This window comes from Apostichopus japonicus, chromosome 16 (assembly GCF_037975245.1).
Source record: "Apostichopus japonicus isolate 1M-3 chromosome 16, ASM3797524v1, whole genome shotgun sequence".
In the NCBI taxonomy this organism is placed as follows: Eukaryota; Metazoa; Echinodermata; class Holothuroidea; order Aspidochirotida; family Stichopodidae; genus Apostichopus; species Apostichopus japonicus.
In genome coordinates this window covers 23,564,204-23,580,814 of record NC_092576.1, presented here as the reverse complement: position 1 = coordinate 23,580,814, position 16,611 = coordinate 23,564,204, and the positions used below count along the sequence as shown (strand labels likewise).

The 16,611-nt window shown below is 39.4% G+C and overlaps 1 protein-coding gene across 3 annotated transcripts in view; it reads right to left on the bottom strand.

Moving 5' to 3' along the window:
• The window catches only part of LOC139982692 (NACHT domain- and WD repeat-containing protein 1-like), a 36,478-nt gene extending 23,507 nt beyond the window's left edge, over positions 1-12,971 (bottom strand). The window contains exons 1-6 of one of the 3 annotated variants that reach the window (XM_071995736.1): positions 12,271-12,971; positions 5,072-5,176; positions 4,534-4,611; positions 3,364-3,462; positions 1,366-2,455; positions 388-593 (exon numbers count right to left, since the gene is read on the bottom strand). In XM_071995736.1, coding sequence (XP_071851837.1) covers positions 388-593; positions 1,366-2,455; positions 3,364-3,462; positions 4,534-4,611; positions 5,072-5,176; positions 12,271-12,510 — 1,818 coding nt within the window. In that variant the 5' untranslated portion in view covers positions 12,511-12,971. Of the gene's footprint in view, positions 1-387; positions 594-1,365; positions 2,456-3,363; positions 3,463-4,533; positions 4,612-5,071; positions 5,177-6,452; positions 6,569-12,270 lie in introns of those variants that run through there. The other 2 variants (XM_071995737.1, XM_071995738.1) reach the window with 2 other exon arrangements.
• Positions 12,972-16,611: the final 3,640 nt, after the last annotated feature.

Genomic DNA, 16,611 nt, shown 5'->3' with positions numbered 1-16,611 from the left:
CTAATACAATTGACAATAGTGCAAACAAATTTCTGAATCTATCAAATGCAATGATTTATAGTTTGTTTGCCGCTTATATTCTTTGGATGCATTTTCCACAATGCTTGGGATAATTAAACATTAGCAGTCTTCATAGAAATGCCATCCAAGTTCAAGTTTATATAGGAGACCTCCCAACTCATCCCATATCCCTCCACAATTATAAATGGCCTAGGTCCCTTTATCCACCATTCTTATCCCTAATTCCTCTGGCATCTTCAGTAGTCTGAGCTTCATCTAATCATCTTCATTCACAAGGCCATCGAAACTGTCCTTTCTGTAATTAACTTTAGCGTCTGTGTTTCCTATGTCCCGCCTGCAGTTTACCCAACGTGTATACACACTGACCAGAAAGAAGGGTCCATTTGCGGCCGTCTTGCACTTCTCCAGTAAATCCAGGCAGATGTCTGCGTGTGCGTGATTGTCCATCCATACATCCTTTAGCCCCCAGTGTGGGTCCATCACCTGCAGCTCGTAGCCCCACTCCTTGCAAAACTGACGGAGGCCTTTACTGAACACTTTACTCACGAGAATGGTTCGCTCCGATTCCATGTCTGAAAGAAACGAGGAAGCGAAAAGGTTGTACTTTTCATATTCATATTTTCTGGCAAGTAAAGGGGGTTCAAATCTACTCCTTAGAACAGGGTTTCCCTAACTTTATCCCCCAGGAACCCCTGTGGATGTCAGAGTTGTCCACGAACTCCCAACTTTTCGAGACACGATCTGAGTCATTTTTATACTATAATACCCATAACAGTGCTTCGTAAAAGATCCAGTTCAATATTGTAGAGCAAGTTGTCGATAGGTACGACTTTTGAACATTACTAAATTTTATGATATATCAGATTTTAGTTCAACAAAAAGTACTCTAGTTTTGACTTTTAGAAACTTCTCACGAACCCCCTGGGATGGACTCACCCACCCCCTTGGGGGTTCATGCACCCCCATTAGGGAACCCCTGCCTTAGAACTAGTGTAGTAGTTCCGAAGGTGGTGGAGACGATGACCTCATAAAACTAACTTCCTGTGGGAATATGCACGCTACATAAACAGACCGAACAGGCGTGAGGCCAAAGAACGACTACAAACATAACGTAAACACAAGGCAGAAAAAATATTTCACATTGCTAGTAACTCACCTTTCGTCAATTTTTAGAACAAAAACTTTTGGTCTGAGTTATATTCAAGATAAAAGGCATTTGTTGAAAACAAACCGACATTATCCATGTCTTCCTTTGGATGTTGGATCCACGTAACATGTGGGGCAACAGAGTCGGGCATATTCAACATAATTTCGGCAAGTATGTAAGTTATGATAAAAATTTACCTGACAGTACGCTGGACACGTAAAGCTGCACGATTTTCTTCTCGAGAGTAATTTTCGAGTGAATGTCGCCCTCTAATACATCCTGCACCAATGAGGAATTCTTCAGGGATGACGAATGGTTGTCGAGGTACTCCACCGTCTCATCGGGGAGAGGTGTCATGACGGGGCTGACCAGAAATCCCCTTTCTTTATCCAGTTCCGGCAACTCGGACGCCAACTCTGAAACACCCTCAAGAACTTCTGACGTTTCTTTGTGTTTCGTAGCACCGTCGCTGGTGACCGGGGAGGAAATCCCTGCATGCATTTCACCTTCGTCTGATTCGCAACTTTCGCAACGTTCCTCGGCGAGATTCGCTAACGGTGGCAGAAGCGTACAGCTCATCTCTATAGGAGTATCATCTTTGGTCTTGTCTTCTTTTGATCTCTCTTTGTCGACACCACTGCTGAGTCTGCTGCCCTCATTATCCTTCCCTTCCCCAGTCAGTATTTCATGGGATTTTGAAATAGCCCTCTCGCCACCCAATGCCGGTAATTTCAATTCTCCTGTGTTGTCTTGCAATAAACTTTTCCCTGGAAGGCTGGCCCTTCGCGTCAAGATGATTCTTTCTGTGTCGATCTTTGGCAAGGTTTCCCCTCCCCAATACCCCTCCTCCCCACCCTCATCCTGCCCCTCTACTGGAGGAAACAGTTCCCCTCTCTGCCCAATGAATCCTTCTTCAGTGACACCAGACTTTTCTGAAGTAGCTTTTGCAGATTCGCTAACAACAGAGTCCAAATTTTCTCTTTCTGGTCCATCGGCTGACGAAAGTATTTCCTGCAATTTTTCGGAACCTCTTTCCTCATCCTTACTCTGAGTGGCTTCTGCTTCCCCATCGGAATCATCAAACTCATCTAAAACGTATTTCTGCAGTGCATTGTGACCTTTGACCTTTCCACGCTCCGAAGGCACGTCGGCATTGCGATGTCTCTTGGACTTCCCACCGATTGGTTTGTGAGGGGTCAAGTACAACCCCTCCGTCACATGACCTTCTTTGCTCACCCGACCTCCGACCTCGTTGTACTGAGTAAAGAGGTTCACACTCTTGACTCTCTGTCCAAAAAAAAAAGGGAAAACAAACAATGTCAACGGTAAATAAAATTTTCACCCAAAACTAATTATTACTACTAAAATATAACACGTCATGAATCCAACAATTTTGCACTAGCAAGAATTATTGATAAAATAATGTTTTAATTTCACAGGAATTTGCCCAAACTAGAAAAAATGAGAGCTTTTCCTGAATGCTTGGGAAACAATTATTAATTAATATGCTGCCTTGCACTAATTTGTTGGCGACTTGCTAATTAATTCTAGCAGTTAAGTGAATGGATCGATCGAGTAAGGAGGGACTAAATTATTATTTGTGAATTCATATTATTACAAGGATAGGTAAGAAAAACATCATAAAGGTACAACACAGTGTGATAAAGACAGATTCAATATTTGGTAATATTTTATAAAAACATCACAACCTAGTCTGGTTTTTATTTTCCTTTCAGCTTTCATGGTAGGCATGTCTGTTGTTTACTGCTACTACTACAACCAACAATCATGTATTATTTTAAAAAAAATTGAAATATAAAATACAGAGCATATTTTGCCCAAACTTAAAAAAAGAGAGCTTTTCCTGAATGCTTGGAAAACAATTGTTAATTAATATACTGCCTTGCGCTAATTCGTTGGCGACTTGCTAATTAATTCTAGCAGCTAAATGAATGGATCAATTGAGTATGGAGGGACCGTATCTAACTATTTGTGAATTCATATAATTACAAGGATAGGTAAGAAAAACATCATCAAGGTACAACAAAGTCTGATAAAGACAGATGTTTCCTTTCAGCTTTCATGGTCGCCATGTTAGTTGTTTACTGCTACAACCTTACAATCATGTATTATTTAAAAAAAATTGAAATAATAATTAAAATTGCTCTGTGAAGCCTGTCTGAAGGTCATCTTACCGGTTGCCGTGGTAATTCTTGCTGGTCACCGTATTTCCCTTCCGCTTCAGAATCCTTTCCATCGTCTAACCAAATCCTGTCTCTGTCCTGGAGTCGCTTCTGTTTTCGGATAATGTTGTACAAGACACTGTTAAAGACTGACCGTTGCATGGCTAACATATTTCGGACAACACAGATAAACTTTATATCAAAAGGATACTATCTGTTAGTAAGCAAGGCATTTTCCCAAAAGGACATTTTTTAAGATATATAAGGAATGTTAAAGTTCAAATAATTTACAACCTACAGGTAATTAAACATGCAACCACAACACTTGTGGCCTTTCTATAGTAAATGGCAAAGCCTTCTGTGAATTTTTACACTACCATTGTGACAATACATCATTATTAGTGTTTTTGCAACAAGAAACAGTTTCAACACTAAAAAACGCATCAAAATAAATGCCTATCCCCCAATCCCCAACCCTTCCTTCAATCTCACCTGTTGTTACATAAAATAGTTGTTATGCAACATGGCACTGTTTGTGTGCACTCACAATTATCCCATCAAGAATGTGTCCGTTTTATGAAGCAATCGTTCAGTCTGCATTGTGTGGTACAGTAGTTCACTACTACAACTGTACTGTTTCAATTTTGCGTTTGATCTAAACAAGTAACAATTGTATTTAAGTGAGCTTAAGCTTAGTCGTTGTGTGCAGCTCATCAGTGATTCTGTCTGTAGTGAGCGGTTGGAAGACTATATGGGTCTTCACAGCTGTCAAGAACTAGGTCAGAATGATCGATTTGAGTCAGTCACGCTTTCAGTCCGGCAATTTGCTGCCAGCCTTAAACACATTCATAAAACCCTTTGTTTCAATAGACTTACTCTAAGGGTCACACATTCAGTCCGGCAATTTGCAACCAGCTTAAAACACATTCATAAAACACATTGTTTCAATATAGTTAGTCTTAGGGTCACGCATTCAGTGTGGCAATTTGTGGCCAGCTTTAAACACATTCATAAAACACATCGTTTCAATATTCAGTGTGGCAATTTTCGGCCAGCTTTAAACTCATTCATAAATCAAATTGTTTCAATATAAGTTTACTCTAAGGGTCACGTATTCAGTCGTGCAATTTGCTGCCAGCTTCATACACATTCTTAAAACACATTGTTTCATTATATACTTACTCTAAGAAAGGACACAACTCTCTTGCTGTTCTCTGCGCTGACATTCTGTAGATAACGTCGTCTGGAATATCGCAAATCCTGGAGAATGATACGAGCAGAAATACACCTTAATTAGTTGTCTTTTTAAACTTCACCAAAATCACAAAATCTTGAGAGAAAAGGATTAGTTTGATATACACTCTGAGCATTTCTTTTGATTGCCTTCAATCGACTGTCATTTCATAACTGATATTCTTAACCTGTGAGAAGATACTTCACATCCCAACTACAAGATCTTTTCAACGTTATAATGACATGGTGAGGACAACTTTTTGGTACCAATTAGATGATGCTTATTTTTGCTTCCGTTTATAGTCCCTTCAGAAGTTCAATGTCGTCCACAAATTTAGACAACTGCAAGGAACCAAATATTTAGTGTAAGGAACGACCTCACCTTGCGAAAGTGTGTAGCCTATAGCTACAGTATGCTGATTTGCATGATGTATCAATTTAAATGAATAATAAATGACCTCACAATTTCTCGCATATATTAACTTACATGACCTCTGAGATCAGGTCCAGCATAGGATGCTGACATAAACTTCTTGCCATTGGTCCCTCCGTGAGTATGCTCTACCATGGGAGGCAAGGAGAGCCTAGCTACCTGGATTGAGGAATGAAAGAAACAGAACTTTAGAAAACAAATCTCGGCAAATATATCTTCTAGCATGATGGTCCGCAAAATTATGGGTCCAGATAGAATTTGTTGTTTGTAATTTTTTTGTAATTTGAATAGAAGTCGAGGGATCTTTCCAGATGTTGGAAAAATTCATTGACAGTTTATGGAGCTTGGCAACATCCAAGCAGAAGGTAGACTTTTGTGCAATTTGAACAATGATTATATGAAGGCAGGGAATCTGATGGGTCATGAGGTTGAGCAGTCCTCCTGGGTCTTGGATTGCCGTTCTAGAAACTTATTTTCTTGCAAACATCACGACTAAGGGCGGTATATAATGCAATCAGTCGATGCAATATCTACAGTTTCAGGTGTATAACTACAAGTAATTCTAATTTATCAAGTTTGATATGACAAAATACAAAAGGCAACGACTCACAATGTACATTTCCCACTCAAGTGGCATACAATTGATAACCAATGTGTTTGTACGTGTGCTACTGGATGTTCATCCATACAGACATCAAGTACGTTGATTTATGGCTAAGGCCCTATTAACTTTGGTAATACTTCCATGGTTAGGCTACCATCTTATTATATCAGTGTAGCCTAAATTGATGGCTGCGTGTGTTCAGTTTATCCTAACGGTAGCATACTTCATAAAGAGTCTATATCAGTCTGCCCAAGTGTTCTCAGGACAATCGCTGAAAAGTAACAGGAGAACAACTTTCTGAGATGTGAACAAACAAAATCTGTTCTTTTTTTCTTTTTTTTTGGGGGGGGGCTTAGATGTCAGAATAAACAAATGGATGTAACTGTGGTGCCAAAAGTGAGTCAATTTAGACAACTTTAGGCCTCCCAGGAGCAGCAAACAACATTGTTACTACTAGTACTAGTAGTAGTAGTACTGAGTAAAGAGGCTTGTTTACATGACGAAAACTCATATCGAATATGTTCATGGTCATGATACAGAAAATTTCTAAGAACGGCCAACTTGTCAGCTGTCCAGTGATGGGTAGGGTTGAGATAGTGAGAACTGCTACAGGTACAGTAGTTAGACTAGAGACCACATTACTTTGACGATTTAGTGTGTAAGTCAATAGGCAATTATATGACGTATACATGCTACCTAAAGTTGTCAGGCCTAAACTACTATAGCCTAGCCTAAACTAAAGCCACATATAATCGTAAACGACGGTGGCAGATATAGACTCAGTATTGCTAACGGTGAATTTGCTAACGGTGAAAGGAAGAAAAGACGCACCAAATATGACGTTCACTATACTGCCCAAGATTACTACGCAGCTCATTGTTAACGTAAGGCTTCGTTTTCGCATAACTTTCTGTGCCTCACACAGGCAGCTGCTGTACCAAAGTTGCCGTAACTTGCCATTTGCGCATGCGTTGTTTGGAGGGAAAGTCCCTAAAATTAAAAATAGACCTGTACTATCTTTTGTGTATTTTCTAACGTTGTGAAATTGTTTGTTGTTGGTTATATAAAATAAGTGTTTACGTCAAGACAATTAAGCTACTGTTTGGACACCAATTAGAAAATTGTTTCTTTTGAAAACATGATGTTTTTTCTTTCCAATTTGTATATGACTACACAATATGAGCCGCACCATTGTATGGGGGCCTATATGTATATATTATGTGTATAGGACTCGTGAGTGCGGGGAAAAAAGGAGGCCTGAAAATCGAGTAAGTTGCAACAGCGCGTATGACCGACCGGTGCGATATTTACAGTAAACGTTTCGTCTTAAAAAAATTCTCTCCCCTCTGGCAACGCATTTGTATAAGGGCCAACTCATATTTCAGGCAACGCTAATATGGTAGGGTATGCATGTCAGACGATCAGAAAATGACGTCCCAGTTCATCAGCCCCTACAGAACTATTTAGCGATCGTTAAGTAACAGTGATTACAGTTCTGGCTAACTGCATTATAGGCCTATAAATACATACTAACATATTCTTGTATGAATAATGGGGTACTACCAACAACAACAAAAATCAATTAGACAGTTACGAAAAGGGCTGAGTAAATTTATCCAAGCTAAGATTTTATAATCAATATGTTTTGTTCATTCTGGTTTCAGCTATCTACCAGATTAGTAGCCTGGGGCTAGTTAATTCTATAGCTTGCCGTCATGTGTGTGTTTTAGTATGCTAAAAATCGAAATAGGGCCATAGGCTACTTGTTGTCGCTTTCGTGGACTATGTCAATCCGTTACTATGTATATGATTTTTATTACAGTCAAAATAACATAACTTACTTGCTGTACATGCTCTGCAGCAAGTGTAGTTATAGCTTGAGAATATTTGTCAACTTTACGTCTATATGGAAGATTTAAGGATCTGGTGGTCATAATATATACGGAAGGTGTGGTGCGTCATATATACATCATGGTTCCGACCTATAAGACGCTGAAACTCAAATGCAAATTAACAGGCCAATTGAGGGGAGGGGGTGGGGTTAGTAGTCCGTGCCCCTCTTTACAGACTACTCTAGCCTACATCAGACTGTACCACCGGCCATCATGTGTACAAAATGCCTGTTGTGCTTCTCCTCAAAATTGTTGATGCCCTGTATAGGCCTACTACTCAGAATGGTTTGACTGCGGGCCTCAACTTCTCTAACAAGTCAATTTACTTTCATGTACATGAACGTGTTTATATTGGTTTCTCAATAGAAAAGTCCCGGTACTCTCAATTCCGTCAAGCCCCCCCCCACCCCCACCCCATTCCCCTCCAACCCACCCAATAATATCTAAGATCTTGATATAGCAGAGCCGCGTTTCATATTAAATATGTTATGTAATGTAATGTAAATATATTCTTAAAAAGGCGCATTACATGTAAACATTACATAAACATAGTAAATTACAAACAATATTAATAAAACCATCAAATTTCCAGTGAAAAGTTCGCAAATTAAACTCTATGATAAAAGATTAAGAATGCTTTAAATATGATAATTATACATGCTTCACATCAGACTCAAAGCGACTCGATCGCTACTCTCGTTCTAGCGTGGAGTTGCCTGTACCAGTACTCATCCTCGTAAATTTGAACTCACATACGTATGATTGTTCCTTTACTCTAAACAAATACTTCTCTGAAATACATATCGGCCCGCCATTATTACTAAGGCTTCTTTTTTTGTAATTATTCTTGGACTATATGAATGAAGTGTTACCATTAAGTCATATCTTTAAAAACCGAGTAGTAAATACAAGTATATAGTAGTCAATTATATCCGTCCGTTATTCATGGGCATCTTTCCCGCGATCCTCATATTTTTACTAATCCCTCATTATTTCAAACTCCTGCTACACTCCAGAAAGAATATATAGAGGCCGGTGGTCAGTCACCGTAGCTTGTTTCGCTGACCAGCCCGTTCACTGGATAGTGTTCCCCCCTTCTTCTCCCCCCCCCCCCGTTTTCATGGTTTATACCAGTGCTGCGGCCGAATTGAATCATGGCGGACCATGGCATTTGCGGCAATGAGGCAGTCGGGAGGACTCGGGGGTTCGATCCCCTGCCGGGTCATAGTCAGATGGGTTTTCATTCAAGAGCAATCTACGGTTTTCCCACCTGAAATGATTTTCAAACTTGAAAAGCGGGTTCGATCCCCTGTCGGGTTATAGTAAGATGGGTTTTTCATTCAAGAGCAAGTTACGGTTTTCCCACCTGAAATGATTTTCAAACTTGAAAAGCGGGTTCGATCCCCTGCCGGGTTATAGTAACATGGGTGTTTCATTCAAGAGCAATCTACGATTTTCCCACCTGAAATGGTTTTCAGACTTGAAAAGATTCCAAATTTGTGTTAAAATGTTGAATTGGAAGCCACCCGACGTAAAAGTTGTAATACAAAAGCCCTTGCGGTTTTCTCCCACATTTGTGGTCCCTTAAATTAAGCGCCGTAAATATAACTGACTGATTATCAGATTATCAGATTATGGTTATATACTCCAGGTAAGATGGTTTTTCCCAGGGCTGGAGCAGCCAGCCCCTCCCCCTCCCCCTTCCACAGTGTAGTTAGCTTCCATTTCCTATTTCTTTCCTTTATATTTTTTCTTCTTCCACTCTGAATAAATACTTGTCAACTTTGCATCTTTATTTATCTTCCCCTATAAATGTTTCTGTTCTATATATCCCCCAATCTTCAGGTGCTCGATCAGGCTTGTACACCCCTCCCCCCCCCCCAACCTCCCATCCCCTTGTCAGAGACAGGTTGTACCGATACGATCTCCTCGTTGTCCTGGATGAGTTTCTGTTTATAATTATTGGATGTCGCAAGCAGGCACCACCTGATTGGCCGTGTCTCCATTACACTAAGAAAAATATGTTTTTAACATATATAGGTTAAAGTGATGACACCTTTTCTGTTCAATAATGCTTTAAATCTGTCCCCACGTGATTGATTAGCTACAGGTGCGATGTACTTGTAAAGAAAAAAAAATATCTTCAATGTTACAACCACATTATATTATCATGTTATGCTCGTACGTGATCTTCACCGTAAATCGCCATTTGAACTTTTGACATCGTCTCCGTGGTAACAGGAATTTTTTACTGTCACAACAGGGCGCGAAGGATTTTGTATCACCGGCGAAAACAACTTGTCGTCTGTGTGTAGTGGAGTGAGCTCAGGCTTGTCGTGGAGATGAATTCTCAGAAGCGCTGCTCGCGATTCAATTACGCCGTGCGTCGGTAGCCTATATGATGTATATAATCGTGTCATTTATATTAGTTTGTATACTTCTTTGGTTACCATAAAATATGAATAAAATACCCAACATTTAACCTTGGCAGCTATTGAGTTATCATATTGTATCGTCTCCGTGCACTGGTGTGTATCGATTCTTATCAATTTATCGATAACAAAGTAATTTGATGAGTGAATTAATTAATTGAAAATGGAACGGTTTATAAGCTCAGCCCAGCTGGGTTCGTTTTTTTTTCAAGAAGTGATAATTGACTGTTTCTCGTTAAAATGGGTAGAATTTCAGTTGATTCCTTTTTATGTCTTTCTTAAATTTGAATGTTACCCAACTTCTTTTAGTTTCAAGTATAGTTTCAAATAAACACATAGAAGTTTTGCTATTTTAGAAGGTTGCTTTAAGAGAAGCATTGAGACATACTGCTAAACCAGTAGTAAGGCCCGTGACTACCTTGCTTGGGAAAATAAAGTCGCAATTTTAGGACGTTATAACATTAACAATTTCGAGAGAGCAATAACCCTTGCGCAAGATCGTGATACGTGGCGGAGGTTAATCACTGAGCATGTCGGATAGACGAGACTCAACTTACTACTACTACTAAGTTTTGCTAACTTCTCGCAAGGGGCTGTAAAACAGGGGGTAGGAGCCCAGGGCACTGGGGGCACGTGCCCCCCCCCCCGCCCCCATTTTTTCTTCAAAATAACAAATGTGCCCTACTGGTAAATAAAATGTGCTCCTTTGATGAAGAACTGTCTTTTGGATATCTTAAGCCTTTGTTAAATTATAATATTTTATTTTAATTATTTATTTTTAGTCTGTACATGCTAAGGATTTAACCGAGGTTGCTAAAGACTTTTGTTCAAGGAATAAACACAGTAGGATTTTTTTGTTGCCGAAAGTTCTAAATTATGGATGGACAAAAGTACAGATGTAGGTTGATAGAGTTACGTGGACCATAATAGTATTGATAGCATACTAACACATCATATAGGCTATATTTAAGTGATAAGACCGATGTGTATCGGTTTATAGCATAACGAGTGGTGGTTGTGGAATGGGAAAGTGCCCCTCTGACATGCCCCCCCCCCACCCACACACACACACTTTTTAGAAGCTTTCTGTCCCCTGCGGTAAAGTAACTTGAAGTCGGAACTGATATCTTTTGAACTAAAGAAACAACCAGAACAACCAAATGGGTTGATTCTTAATTCCGACCGGCATCTTACTTTAATTTATAAACCCATGCATGCTAATTTCGAATCATGTCGGTTTCTAACCACCGGTTTACAATTTAATTTTTTTTTTTTGGAAAATGTATTATTTGGGTAAAATCTAGATTGGTAGAAGTGCTAGAATTCGGCGATTTGTCGCGAAAACAAAAATCTGCATTGGAATGTAGCTAATTTATTAATATTAATAAACCCGAGTGATACAAATATCATACAATGGAAGACACAATGGACGATATATAGACCACACTGTGTAACATTAAAATCATCTCATTTAAGGCCTGTCTCTGTTCTTTGTTCTTCTTATTCTTTTGTGTTTTTCCTTCATTTTCTGACTCAATTGCCCCTCGCAATGCCCGCGGCACGGGGAACCAGGGGGGATAGGCCATACATGCCCCCCCCCCCACCGACATCACACACACTCTCTCTCTCTCCCTAGATTTCCAGTTATAGTGGATTCCATTTGGACGTGCTGCCACAGGTGACATTTTCAGCACGGATATATACTGAACGGTCTGACTACTGTGCTCCCCTGCCCCCCCCCCCACCCGCCCTCACCCTCCCGCAGGCCTTCAAAAAAGAAACCTCAACTCCAGTACGTAAAATATTCTGTACGACTGTTTTCAAGAAAAGCTAAAGTGCTTGCCAAGTACTTCACATGCATATATACAAAAGTCATTCGTATATTGAGGACCGGGCTATAGGTATGTGATATATTAGCATCACCCTCCCCTTTGTAAAAAAAAAACATTTTTTGGATTCGGTATAACCTACAAGAAAATTGCATCGACATGTCCTCTGCTGATGGGTTGTAAGTTAAGAATTTGGATATAAAAGACAGTTACTATTGAGTATTAATCTTTCTGTTTTTCAGAATTATGGAAATCATAACCAATATATAGATGACCATATCGCTATCCACAAAGCTTTTCCGCTGTATCCCGCATAACCATTTTTTTTTCATTTTTAAATTGACGGGTATAATTTAGTAACCACTAAAAAATCAGAGGTAGCCATACGGACCTCTATACGAACACGGTAAAACATTAAGACTGTTCGTGTAACTGGTATCAACAACTGTTTGTATATACTGAACCAATGCAGCAAATATTTGACAAACTAATTTACCTGGGATCTTGGAGCGTTTAGCCATGACTTGTCACTTCTGCTATCAACTGAATGACTCCTTCCGTAAAACGCCACAGACGATTGGGATAGATAACGTTTATCTATACCGTCCAATCGGTCCGAGGTGTTACTCGTTCCAACCCGCCGGGACGTTCCCGTTAGATCATCCATTTCATGCTCCATAAACTCCAACCGTATCTGCGGCTGAAAATCTTCACCGTTATCATCACATTTTAGCATCTTTCTTCTTTCGTTATTTATTCTTTCCAATTTATTTTCTTCTTCTTCTTATATAAAGCCCTATTTAATCTTTTGAACCTTCTGCGTGACTCCGTCGCTAGGGTCGAAGTTCCAACGCTAAATGAGCCTATCCGTGGCCTATAATGTTTGCACAAACACACACCACGAAATAGATAAACTATATTTGTTGACAGTGTCTACACGGTCCTATGAGAGTTAATTCAGCGAATTTGACCCCATTTGGAATTTTTACGACGCTAAATTAATAGTGGTAATTCCTTGGAAGTAATCAGCGAAGTTAATGCCATATTTAATAAACCGTCCGATTTCAACACAATAAAGTATTCCTTATACTTGATCGAATATAACGTGTACTGATTGCTTGTTGTTACCAAAAAATCCACTTAACGTCTTGTGTTATGCCAATCTGAATGGATAATCCTCTCTTAGCAGATTCTATAGACCATAATAGGGTTAAAGATAGCTACAATGGGTAAGCTGCCAAAGGGGCAGGCGGCATTCGAAGTTGTATACTTGCGTCACCATAACAACCACACGTCGGCCTTTCGTATAGTACGATAACATTATATATATATATACGAACTGAAAGTTGCGGGTTAGTTGGAAGTGTCGTGCGTTTAGTACGGTATGATGGTAGCAGACGACATTGAAGGAACCAACCTGTAACGTGATATAAACGATGTAAAACTGGGTTGAACTTGTGAACTTTCCAATACTTTGTATTCCTTCAACAACCAAACAAAAATAAAGGATTGACGTTAGGCAGAAATTCAGTTTTGATAGGCTCATGTCGTTTGCTTTACCCGATCATGAACAAAATCATCAAGTGACCGATTTTTACTCTCATATCGTAAGCCAAGGAAATATCGAAATTTTACATCCATATGTTGTAAAATTAAAAATTTTGAGATGCCATGTTGAATGTTCGTGATAAAAGATCAATTTAATTTGTTAAAATATTGCGGAAAAACGTCGGAATTTAGCGATAAATTGACTCCATATAATATATAGGCTATGACGAGGTACAATCTCGAAAATTATTTAATAAAATGTCGCTATCGAGATAAAACATTAAAAGTTTGTTAGCCTATTTAAAATTCTCAGGTCAAATGTCAAAACTTTAAAATAAAACATCACAATATGTCGAGATGATATGCAAACAATTCAAGGTATCGTAAACATCTGAACCGTGGGAGTTCTGTGATAAAACGCAGGAAATTTCCGAGTAAAATGTCAAAATTTTCGAGATGACAGGTTAATTAACACTGCAAGTTAAAGTCGTCAGAATTTCGAGATAAAACGTTAATATTTCGAGGAAAAGATCATAAATTTTAAATAAATATACTTCACGTGATATAAAGTCAAATTTCGGAGATGAAACGTCAAACTTTTTACAATGAAATGTCGACTCAACAATTTCAGAAAAAAAAAAACGTTGAAGTGGTCAACCCAGCCAATACAAAACATGTTATTGTTGAACAGCGCCAAAATCAGCTGTCAGTATAACTCACGTGTTTGGAAGCTTTCTTTGCCCTGTTTGATGGTTCAAATTTAAATTTTATGGCGACATCATGAAAAATCATCAAAAAAAATCAATCTGAAAAGTTAATGTCGCAGTATATATATAGAGACGCAGACATGCATTATAATATGTATAGACTTATACAATTTTTCCGTGACGAATGATGAAACTTCGTTTCGTAATCTTTTCATCATGTGCTTATATCTCTATACTAAATCTTTCACGAAAAACTTGGAGATTGTGCAGAATCAGCTACCCGACAATGTAGAAGGGTTATCGTACGTCCCGATTAAAATATGTGTGTGTATAATGTGTGTGTGTTGGGATGGGGGTGGGGGAGGGGTGAAGGGTGGTAGGGGTATCGAATTACTGAATGATTCATGACACTATTGTCTGTTTCCATCCATCACGTTTAGATAAAGAACCAACCTTAAAAAATGTTACCAAATGAATGGAGTGAAAGCCATTAATTAGGGAATGACAGCCATGTAGAGGAGAGCGTACGTTAGTATAAAATGGCGAATATGAAGGGCAGGAACCGACAAAAGTGAAAAGCCCTAATGGGGACTTGAGGGGAAACCCCCTTCCACCCCGCCACCGGAAGCTGCAGCAAGTTCAAACAGTTCCAGTTTTCTACATATGAAAGTGCTCATTTTCAAAAGTATCCCCCCCCCCCCCGGCCTTCTTTTGTCTAATTGTCGAGGAGGGATGGATGTGGATAAAAGGATAACAACTACTTTCTCCCGGCCTCCCCACGTTTCCTGCTACCCTGTATATACTGTGCATGGTATTGGATGAATAACACGTTAATTAATTATTATTATCATGCAACACTAAATATAACCATATCGGGAGAGGAGCGTAGTCGGTAGGGCGCCACCAATTTGTCAAAGACCTACAGTGCACGATCCCCAGGCAGCTGCAGTATTTGAAGTATTTCTCTCGAAGCGATTTTCATTTTCCTAAAATGTCATGTTTTAGTTTATTCTTGGCAAATTATGTGTTGGTGGGGGGGGGGTGGGGGCTGGGCTTATGAATGGGGATAATCCCTATAAAATAACCCGATTCCTATGCCCATGCATATTTCTCTACCTCGTGTACTTCTTTCCGTAGTATTCAATTTTGAATTTAGCTTGATATTGCAGTAATTTGACATCATTTTGTTGCTATTCAGTGATTTGCATAGATTATATAAGATAAACAGGTCTCTGTATGAGGCTATACAGAGTTAACAGACAAACAGAACAGTGAACAAAACAATAAAACAAACATACAAACCATTCAAGGTCAATTCAAATTATAAAACATGTTTTCGTCTAAATCAAATGTAGCATTTTCTCGCATCCAATCGTCGCCACGCCACACCACGCCACGCTACGCCACGCCACGTCATGGCCCACCCCACTCCGATCCTTTCCCTAGAAAGATGCTCTCAGTTCATGAATATAGCAATGACGTCTCTGGCGATTATTCTACGCTTGCGCAAAGTGGTACTAACTAAGTATTACCTTGGGTACCCCGTACGTTTCGAATTGTGTTGTGTTTCACATCACCATGCAGGCTATGGTTTCACGCGATTTGTTGCTAATTTGTCAAAAGTTTACTTTTTCCACATGAGTCTCCATTGATTGAGGGTGATGGCAAACTGCTAAAAATGTGAACATAAATATATATATATATATATATATATACATATATATATATATATACATATGTATGTATATATATATAAATCTATATATATATATATACATACATATGTATATATATATATATATATATATATATATATATATATATATATATATATATATTTATATATATATATATATATATTTGGAAGGCACTGCTATATACTCCCGTAGTTCAGCGACAGACATTTTAACACACATTTCATTGTTGTCAGTGACTTGTTCAGCCAGCGACAGAGCCGACTAGACTCAGTGATTCTGTATATCGCCCTCAACTTCTTCTCGTATCAACGATTTCACAATTGGCTTCACTTCATGTTGCTCTCCTTACAGCCCTGATCGAATTCACCATACTCTGCGTGCATCCCAGTGGCGGAGCGTCCAAACAGTCAAGGGGGGGGGATGCCCCCCCCCTGTCGGACTCAAATGGACTGCTGGCGCCCTTTTCAGCTTTTTACCACTTTTTACCTGTTCGCTATCATTGACTTTTTTTATTGCGCTCTCATCTACCTATTGACATTTGTTACATCTTGTTGGTGTAATTTGGCGATGACACCTATTTATTCTTCGTTTATCTGCAAATTAGCAAGGCCCGGAAAGGGTCATTTCCGGCGATCTAGAGAGTATCTTTACTCAAACAATTTATGTACGCTCCGCGCCAACCTGTGGTTGCGCTCCGCTTAGATAGTGTCGAAAGCACCCCTACAAACCATTCTCGCCCCCCCCCCCCGACCAATACCCCTAGCTCCGCCACTGGTGCATCCGTGACACTCCCCTCCCAACCCACGAGTTCCGTTGCCAACCGCTGACGGAGTGATACCCACCAATAAAGAACAGCAGCAATTCCTCACCGTCGAAGAGTAACCA